The sequence below is a fragment of the Cryptotermes secundus genome, unplaced genomic scaffold, assembly GCF_002891405.2.
Source record: "Cryptotermes secundus unplaced genomic scaffold, Csec_1.0 scaffold47, whole genome shotgun sequence".
Taxonomy (NCBI): domain Eukaryota; kingdom Metazoa; phylum Arthropoda; class Insecta; order Blattodea; family Kalotermitidae; genus Cryptotermes; species Cryptotermes secundus.
Window position 1 is genome coordinate 2,353,488 of NW_019721002.1, and position 10,625 is coordinate 2,364,112.

The 10,625-nt window shown below is 42.6% G+C and overlaps 1 protein-coding gene across 4 annotated transcripts in view; it reads right to left on the bottom strand.

Moving 5' to 3' along the window:
- Nucleotides 1-10,625, bottom strand: part of LOC111873928 (histone-lysine N-methyltransferase 2C) — a 113,909-nt gene that overhangs the window by 66,264 nt on the left and 37,020 nt on the right. For 3 of the 4 annotated variants that reach the window (XM_033755252.1, XM_033755254.1, XM_033755251.1), the window contains 7 exons: nucleotides 8,817-8,982; nucleotides 8,532-8,702; nucleotides 6,772-6,993; nucleotides 5,301-5,466; nucleotides 4,130-4,373; nucleotides 1,938-2,094; nucleotides 1,632-1,825 (listed from right to left, as the gene is read on the bottom strand). In XM_033755252.1, the coding sequence (XP_033611143.1) occupies nucleotides 1,632-1,825; nucleotides 1,938-2,094; nucleotides 4,130-4,373; nucleotides 5,301-5,466; nucleotides 6,772-6,993; nucleotides 8,532-8,702; nucleotides 8,817-8,982 (1,320 nt within the window). The remainder of the gene's footprint in view (nucleotides 1-1,631; nucleotides 1,826-1,937; nucleotides 2,095-4,129; nucleotides 4,374-5,300; nucleotides 5,467-6,771; nucleotides 6,994-8,531; nucleotides 8,703-8,816; nucleotides 8,983-10,625) is intronic. The other variant, XM_033755247.1, reaches the window with a different exon arrangement.

Below are 10,625 nucleotides of genomic sequence, written 5' to 3' on the forward strand. Positions count from 1 at the left end.
TCATATTATAAGGTAAGGTTATAAAACCACCTTTTAAGATTATTTTAGTGAAAGTTTCATGTTCCTATCTCATAGAATTTAAGAAGAATGATGAATAAATAATTTTCGAGCAAAATTTAAATGGCCGGCTGAATATATTACCGCAGAAGAGACGGCCGCGGAATTTAAATCACAGCGCGAAAGGGTTAAATAAAGGAAATACAGCACTATCACTGATTTACACACACTTCATAATTCACTGTTACACATACAATAGTCCTCTCCTGGTAATGCAATTAAAATACGGGAACTAGCGCTTCAAATTACTCCAAATATTACACATAAATAAAGCCTTCAAATCACACTTTAAATTCTCACAGGCTGACCTCTTGCATTCTTCTGTGCTCCTGGTTCCAATTTGCTCTGCCAGCTTATAACTGAATTGACTGGCGCTACTGCATTCACTTCTCTTATAAGCAGTCTGCACTAGTCTCTCAAATGCCTCGAGCCCTCATTGACTCTCCACACTTTATCACTGTCACTTAAAAACTGAAATCTGTTCAGTGTCAGAGTCAAGAGTTACTTTATGACTGGTGGTTTACTGCCAATCAGTTCCTCTTGGCATCAGGCCCCTTGAGGCCCACAACCAGAGATATTTTCCCAACTGAACTCTTGCAGTAGTAGTCCTTATGTAACATCTTCTCTCACGAGAAGATGGGTTTGTCTCTTACGAATATGCTTGTCCTTTGGTCGTGGCTTCAGGGGCCCCCAACCTCAAAAATGGGAAGCAGAAATGCCAACCTCATTAAGTGAATACTGGATGATTCAGGTTCTGTATTGCTTTCTGCAACTGTTAAAAGCAGTGCTAGAATACAGATTTACATGATTAATGTGGATTTGATTAAGCCTTTAAAGCAGGGGGTCATTTACATCCCTGCCTCAGTTTTAATGTGGGGCAGTATTTAAATTTTACTCAAGCAAGGACAAAAATTATTTACATTTGCACTTGAAATAGCTTCCACAATTCTCATCCAATTCAAATAAAATTTAGAATATTGGTCTTCTACTGTCTCTAGAATATAAAATATGCATTTTACATTACTCCAGAAATCTATCATGTGCTGTATGCCTTGAAACACAGCACAACTCCAGTCCTAGCAACTGTACATCAAGACCTATTTCTCATCATGCGTGCTGCACACCACACACCATCTTGCAGGTTTTCACTGCCTTTCTGTACAAACTGCATATTATTCCTGGAAATGCACACAGATCAAACTCAGAACTCTCGGAATGACGGCCCAGGATCTAACCCAAACCACCATGTCCCCCTACACTGTAGTACCATACTATTAAACAGAACCATTTTTGACAGTTTAACTCTCAACGAAATTAAAAGTACCCACAACACTAAACGAGTGGAAATCAATAAACTGGAAACCAAGAGAGAAGTTGAGTGCACTAAAGGAGACGGATGCACCAAACTGAATGCTGCCAGAATACTGTTACATAATTTCAACGGAACGAAAAAGGCAGAAGGCTCTCAGATCATGCACACAGAAGGGAGAAATATGAAAATGCTTTTACAACATAAGGTCAGACATAGAAAGATTAACACTTGACAAGTCTGCTACATTAACAAATGTACCCACCTGCTGGCAAGGACCAGGATATGGTGGTGGGGGTCCAGGATATGGGGGTGGGGGTGGAGGAGCCAGACCCATCCTACTGACTCCAACCCCTGCATGCTGTATGACTGGACCTCCCGGAACTACAGACACCACTCTTGCAGGGACCTCTCGAACACCAGCTGGAACCATCCGCATTTGGACACGCTGCTGCTGAACTGAAACATGAACAACTAAACATAAAGATACAAGAAAAGAATGGCATTACTAATAGCTCCTGTTCATTATGGATCAATCTGTCACTTAGGTGAGTCTCAACTGTTAACTGACCTTGCAGGTGCCCTGGAGGCAAGCGATGGAGATGTGGCGTCCCAGTCTGGACAACAGCTGGACTTGAAACAGCTGGAGGGAATGTGTTCTGGAAGCTCACTGTAACTCCACCGTCTGGAGAAACGATTTTTCCAGACACAGGCCTACCAACTGTAGACTGTGAAATAGAAACCCAGTGTCATTAAGCACTAAGCTGGAAAAAAGGACTGTTTACTTCAATCCCGACAGGAAGGCACGAGTAACTGCCAGTGACACAGTTGCTACCTACTGGTTATTCGTGCAATGTTTAATGAAAGTCACACATGGTCACATAAATGTGCCACGACCTGTCAGGAGTGCTCAGCAGAAACATGAGGTATCTTTCACCTTCTGTGTCAGTCAAAGCTGCAAACAGAGAGATTATCACTTGCAATAACACAAACAAAATGTGTCATCAATATATTATGTCCTCACAGTTTCCAAAAGTGGTTCGATGTGCAGATGAAAACTGGAACAGAGCAATAGGAAGAACATCCACCGTTGAGGGAAACTTACAGGAGGCTGCAGATACTGTAACCTGTCCCATGAAAACGTGTGTACAGGTGAGCATTCTGAGGCTTCAAAATGAAAAACTCTCAAACACCAGAACAGGCTTTACATGGAGTACAAAGCAACAAATGTAATGTTTGTTCAGGTCATGGTTCTGGCAGAGTTACCACCATGCCGGATAAATCTGCTTTCTCCAGCTTCGTGGTAGAATATGATTCTGCATGTCAGTGTCTGGGTTAGGAACCTCTGCGGCCATCTCTCCTCCTCCAGCCACATATGCAAATGTGAACTCATGATTTACTGCAACAGGCTACAATGGTCAGAACTTCTGAGGGTGATCTACCTTCCACGCTTACTCCCCACATCAACTACACACATGCTGTTGGCAGTACATCTAAAATCCCATAACCTTCGAGTCTTGGAGCCACAGAAATATCAGTCAGCCATTTATTAGGCAACAAAAACACAAATCCTCACCAGCCACAACAGTTGAAGTGCTGCTGAAAACAACACTGCCTAAGTGGTCCAGTACGAGGCTATATAAAGAAGTACGCCAGGTGCATTACTCTTCCGTCCTGGTTCTGGTTTGTGTCCAATCCTGCTTAGCCAGTTACCTTGGTGGGGGAGCAAGAGAAAGACACCAGAGAGCTGAACCACCCCAACAGTAAACCCCTGCAAATGCCTGAACTAGTGACGAATAAATTTATATCCTATCAGAACTAGCACCACAGTCACATGGCAACATTAACAAACTTTCATTCATTTTGACCTTCCTTCAGACAACCAAACACCTTATTAAACAAAATACTGCATGCCCTTACATCCCAATCACGAGATTACTACAGGGATGTGATGCCCAGCTGACCACAGACGGTCATGGCACAGGGGTCAGAACAGCTGACTGCATTACAGCGATCTGCTTCAGGCGCAGAACTGGCAAGGCCCTGGATGAGGGCACGAAAAGGTTATGACCGGGCCCTGAGAACGATCCTCCTATGGCGAATGTTTATAAACACACTCAAACAGAAAAGTCTACTGGAGATCTGCAGAACAGTGGGAAGACCTCCAAACTATCTGCCACTTGGAGTGTGCACGCCATCACAGCAGTGTGCAACAGAGCTGCCACAAGTTAATTTAGTTTGGAAGCACCGTGAATCAGACGCTCAATTATATGAAGTGTGCGGTAATATGGTACATCACAATCAGACAGACACAAATAGGAGCTGTGGCTTATGTGAGGTACAACTGCTTTCAACATTTTTTTTGGCATAGCATGGTTTCAAATCCCTGCAGACAACGGAAAAGGGAATTTTAAGGCTTAAATTGTGATTGGTTAAAACCTCTGAACACTTGGCAAGAGCAAAGCAATGAACTTCTGCGATGGAATGACCCAACCCTCACAAATGTCTTGAAGAGAATGGGACCCAGAGGTTAACACGGTCTCAGGCGCACAGTCTCTACGTCCACAAAATGTTTACTTCATCAGGGATGAGACATTCTGTATCCACAGGTCTCCAGTCTGAGTCCAGTACCTCCTCATTACATAAAAAAATATTCCGAAGTGGAAAACACTTCAAACGTAACTGTGTGCAGGTTCCTACATCCCCAAATTCTGTAATGCATGCTCATCTTCCAGCAAAAATCCATATATAAAACAAGACAACCTGTTGGGGCAGAGATGACACAGGCGTCTGGGTCTGAGGCTGCTGTACATCTTGTGGCTGTGGTGTTGTGGCAGGCTGTGATGTCACAGGGGATGCAGCCACAGCAGTATCGGCACCAACAGTGGTGGGTGGTGCAGGTACAGCACCACTGCGTGTATCATCCTTCATATCTGTCGCAGCAGACGAAATTCTGCCAGCTTCAATGGATTCATCTGGCTTATTAGGTCTGCTGCTTCCACTGCTGCTACAGAAATAAGAAAACAGTCTAAGCCCAATGCTTCACACTGCTTCGGTAGCATAAACATAAAAGAATAACTGCAATGACTATGCCTAACTGCAGGGTGTTTTGGAGGCAAGGAAAGTGATACCACCGACCCTTCCTTCCTTCTGTGCTCCACACAATGATGACTCCTGTACTACCTATTTTAAACACACTAAACTGGCAAGGAGCACATACAGGTGTAAACAAATAAGCTATTATGAAGGTCCATGTCTTATTCACATACATCTTCAGTGCCTTACACAGAAATATAGAACAGCAGAACACAACATATGCTGATTGGAATGACTGAAACCAATGTACATGGAATGGTTAGTACTGTAGCCAGCTCAAACCTTTGCCATTCCAAGACAGGGCCATACACCCTAACATCTCAAAACGCAGGAAAACAGTTATGTCCCAGAAGGAATATTACCTAGCTTATGACTAGTAACTACAGCTAATAGCTAATATTTAGTCTTATACCTCAACAAGGAGACCTGTGCAAACACAGATTCCTTACTACAATAAATTTTGCATAATGGAAGTGCTGTAGATGGGTTCTGCTCCAAAACAGCACCCTCTATCTCAACTCATCGACCCTCCCTGTCGCTGTACTATTCACCTAGTGTCTCAAAAATCATGGAATAAGTTTTAAAATTAAAGATTCTGGAGGTTATCCGTTAGCTCTAAATAACCTGGCAAGTTTAGAACCGACCTGGAATGACAGTACCAGGATCGGACATTTCAACGAACAGGTACAGTCCCTATCACATAATTGAAAGGCAGAAATGTGTTACTTCAGATCTGAGTAATAGAATTTAAATTTCAAATTGAACTGAAAAGACCATCATACAACATCTGATACAGGGGAACAATGGTCATACCATACGATTTTCAAAGGCCTCCTACCTGTCCTTATCTGGGAGCTCCTTTTTTACTCCTTTGTGATCTTCCTTGCTGCTATCCTCTTCTTCCAAGTCCAAGTTCTCATCCAATATGTTTGTCTTCTCCCCACCAGTGACCGTGTCGAGTTCTGGGTCCGCATACTCCAAGATATTGAAGTCATTGCCCATCTCTGTAATGCAGACATCACATGTCACTTCTTCCATATATTAAAATGCTGAAATGCACACATCAGGAGCTCTCTGTATAATATCAACGTAATGCCAATTGAAAATTAAATGGAAAATCTCTTCTAAACTTTTGTACCCCTATTGTATGCCATCTGTTCACCTACATTCCTTTCCCTTGTCAGTTCTATCATCAAAGTGCTCTTCTGTTTTGACGACCATGACCCTCAAAACAGGTCATTGTAACAGAACACATTACTTGAACGTCTTCCTTCAGGTCTGTGTCATCTGTGAATACAAGTAAATGAACACATATGCACTAGCTTCTATGATTACAGAAGATGCTGAAGTATACACTTGCTTTTTCAGATGGCATCTGTGAGAGTGTGAATACCTACAACCACTGCAGGCACAACAAAACAAATGTACATCAGACAGGTTCTTATTATATGCAGAATCTGGGCAGTAAAATCTGTAATTTTTGTCTTGCGTTCAGAGCACGACTTCCTTCGTTTCTTCTCGCCTGATCTGCTGCAGCCTGCTGTAAACAGGAAAACGGTTTGTCTGGAGGGATCACTAACTGCATGGAAACTTAGTCAGGTCTCGGTATCCAGTTCTCTCAAAAGTTCACATTTAATGCTACCCCCTCCACCACCAACAAAAAGAGATTGAAAATAATTCTGGACACCTAGCAAAAGAGGGACCACAGAAACACCATCACAATAATAATTAAATAACATATTGAATCGCTATTTCTGCTCTGCTCTGCAGACACTTCTTACCTGTACATTCTTGTATTATGTGACACTAACATATGGCTACACAGCAATTTAAAAAATATAAACATTATATCTAAATATATCCCCCCCCCTGCCCAAATACAGTACTTAAATTTTTAGACATTCTGAGGTTGTACCACTGTTTCATTATTAGTCAATTAGAACAGCAAAATTTCATCACTTCACACCCAAGTCCCCATTATACTATAAGTAGTTACCTCTACTTATTCTTTCAGATACAAGAAACAATAACATGAACACTACAATCAGGAATGTGGTGTTCTGCGGTCTAATAGATATTTACCAATGTTTCAGGGGACCTGTTGTCACCAACTTAAGAACAGAAGATCCTGAAAATGGAGGTTGCATTATCCTCTGAAAAAGTGGCAAACATGTACCAGACCACACAGCATCACATCCCAAAAGGCAATAATCTTCATAGTTGCTACCAAAATAAACTCTAAATCTTACAAGAGACAATCACATATTTGGATTCCCTGAACTGTATATCAAAGCCACAAGTCTCCTTACCAAGCAGCTCTTTGTCGTCCCCAAGTTCTGCTAAAATGGCACCCACACCTTCTACTTCAACCATGGCTCCACCCTCCTGCTCCAGCTTTTCTAGTTCAGCTGTGACGCTCTCAGGAATCTCCTGTGCATCGGCAGCTGAAGCAGCTACTGCTGCCACAGCAGCAGGGCAGGATACGGGTGATGGAACAGTCATTTGGCCTGGGCCTGCTGCTGTCTGGCTCACTGCAACACCATAAGATCAGGCTTCAATGCACAATGCTCCAACTTATATATGTATGCTGAAGTCTCCATTCACTTGCTTTCAGTTTAAGGTATTCCTCCATTTGACACTGAACTTCCGATATTCCTGCCCCACTGGCCTCATTGCTACATTTCCTCAGTTTAACATTTTCTTCAATTTATTGTTCAAAGGAACTGGTCCACAGTACAAATATTAATCTGACAATTTGCTCTAGTAATGGTACAATCAAAACAAATGCAGACTGAATGGGTAAAGACTAAGATACTGTACTTACAATTATGTAAAACTAATTCATTCAAAAGCAAGCTCCCATCTTTCCTTACTACCTCCTCACTGAATTTTTCAAATTCCATCTTCCATTATGACCTCCTCACTGAATTTTCCAAATTCCATCTTTCCTTACTACTTCCTCACTGAATTTTCCAAATTCCATCTTTCCTTACTACCTCCTCACTGAATTTTCCAAATTCCATCTTTCCTTACTACCTCCTCACTGAATTTTCCAAATTCCATCTTTCCTCACTACCTCCTCACTGAATTTTCCAAATTCCATCTTTCCTCACTAACTCCTCACTGAATTTTCCAAATTCCATCTTTCCTCACTCGTAACTCCTCACTGAATTTTCCAAATTCCATCTTTCCTTACTACCTCCTCATTGCATTTTTCAAATTCCATCTTTCCTTACTACCTCCTCACTGAATTTTTCAAATTCCATCTTTCCTTACTACCTTCTCACTGAATTTTCCAAATTCCATCATTCCTTACTACCTCCTCACTGAATTTTACAAATTATCAGATCCATTGCCATTCCAGGCTTTTTTATATTTATGGAACATAAAATGAAACCATACCAGTTCAGTGCAGTGGTCATCTGTCTCACCTGAGTTATACTGCATTTCACTAAAAAGTGCCCTGCAAGCTGTGCTTGTGTCGTGGTGAATATTCCCCTCATGAGGCTCACAATAACCCCAGAATTTGTAAATAGAAATGTCTATTAATAGCTCAACCTTGTGGGCCATACTCTGATGCAGAACACCTCATAATCAGAGAACACCATCAGCATTACTCTGATGTTGCTGTGCACCTGGTATGCTCTTGTGGTCTAGGTGAAGAAAGGAATTTTGACTATGTTAAATGCTGCTCACTGCTGTGGTCATATCCACAATCCACATTTCATCACCTGTGATATTCTTATGTATTTACAGCTCTGCATATTCAAGTAATCAAAAGCCAGCTTCTGTGTCAACTGCGATGGTACTGACTTGGGTCAGACTTGCCTTATTGCCAGATCTTTAATTAACATCACCTGACAGGAGCCCCAAGAAATTTCAACACCTTTAGCCATTTCCCAGATGGTCTGCATCTTATGCTATGAATCAATTTCTAGTGGCTGAAGAATGTCTGTGATGCTTGTCATTTTCACAAGCAATTTAAAACAATGGAACCACTCAAACACTGCCACATCTCCTCAGGTTATGTGCATCAACTATGTTCCTATAAAACAGCAATCACACTTACATGCAGCTCGGTCCAGAGAATGCCCTGGCTGGGAAGTAACCCTGGTTAGCCTCATCTGAACTCCCAGCTGACTCGCATGCCCCCCTTCTACTGTAGTGGCCTGCCTCACCAGACGCTGAGTGGTCAGAACCGTTGCATTTGGTGTTAGCACTCCTTGAGTTGCCGAACTGTCTGTGGAGAAACACAGTTCCTTTGTAAGCCACTGGTTCCTCGGTAGATCTGCACACGCCCGGCAACAGCTCAGCTGGTCCAGTGTCTTGACTGGCATAATGCAATGCAACTTACCTTGTGCAAAACCCAGCTGTTGTCGCTGCTGAACCAAATGGTCATAGGGATCAAGAGGATTGCGCGGACCAGCCAACCTATGTACAATGTGCGCAGGATATCCCTGTACACTGCCTATGGCCCCTCGCTGCTGCTGTATCAACAACCTTGTGCGAGGGTCCATACCCTGAAATACATCATATTTTCATCATCAAAAGAGGAAAGAAATAAGCACCGAATCATGAGGAGCAAAGACGAACAGTAACATTTCACTAATGAGGGGAAAACTATGTGTGAGCTCTCGCTAAGGCAAGCCTCTTTATTCATTTTGCATTGTCCATTTTCCCAACTGAATTACAATGCTCAACAAATCTGAACTTCTCTTATGTTTCCTTGGTAAGTCTGGGAACTTCTTAAACACTTCTGATTGTAAGGAATAAAAATTAAACAAAAATCGTTCTAAGCAGCATTTGTGGATCTCAGAGCAGTGGTTATGAAGAGTATTAGCTTCCAGGATATAGGGCCATGTAGTCTGTTGAAAGTAAACGGACGTTTTGGGGGAACATATCACCTCCATCTTCAGTGTCAAATAAGCCAAGCAACACACCAGCTTGAAAACAGGTGGTATCAACCTTGAAGCTGGAGGCAATATATTGCTCCGAAACACTGGCTGACTTTCAATGGACTACACAGCATTATATCCCAGAAGACATCACATTTAAAACTGAGAATAAACTGTAATAAATTTTACCTCTTGGCCTCTTCTTTATAAAAATAAATACAGATCAACAAAGTTTTCAGTAACAGAAAACGAAGCAAAAATAAAAGAGGGCATATTTATTGCTCAAAAGGTTGATTGGAGATAATGCCTTTCACAATGTGGCGCACGGACCAACTGCTAAACAGTGACTGTGTGAACAATGACCATTTGTGGGCAAGAGCTCGGTAATCACATTCCCATGACAACAAATATGCACGCAACAATAGAGTTACTGCTGGAAACAAAGTATTTCTATGTGGTCTGTGCCAAGATGTTATAAGCAAGAGCAGTCAGTTGAGGCCACGCCATAGCTCAAACGGTTAGCCACTGGCTTCCCACCGTGGCGGCCCGGGTTCGATCCCGGGTATGGTCAAGTGGGATTTGTGGTGGACAGAGTGGCACTGGGGCAGGTTTACTCTGAGTACTTTGGTTTCCCCTGCCAATCTTCATTCAGCCAACTGCTCCACAATCACCCTCACCTATCATCTGGGGCTGGTACAATAGGCCAGAAGTGGCCACAGCACAAGGGACTTAGTCCCACCCCACTTACTTACTTACTCGTGGAGCTGAGCCCTTCTGGAGGAGCCGCCAATTCTGCAGCTACTCAAGAATTTCCTAGTATTTTATGGAACCCGAAGGTTCATCACCGTGTTCACAAGAGCCCTCCACTGGTCCCTATCCTGAGCCAGATCTAACCAGTCCATACCATCCCATCCTATCTCTCTAAGATCCATTCTAATATTGTCCACCCACCTATGCCGTTGTCTTCCCTGTGGTCTCTTTCCTTCTGGCTTTCCCACCAATATCCTATACGCATTCGTCTCCCCCATTCGTGCTACATGACCTGCCCACCTCATCCTCCTTGACTTGATCAATCTAATTATACTTGGAGAAGAGTACAAGTTATGAAGCTCCTCATTATGCAGTTTTCTCGAACTTCCTGTGATTTCATCTCTCTTTGGTCCAAATATTCTCCTCAACACCCTGTTCTCAAACACCCTCAGTCTATGTTCCTCCCTTAATGTCAGAGACCAAGTTTCACACCCATACAGAACCACAGGCAAAATTAT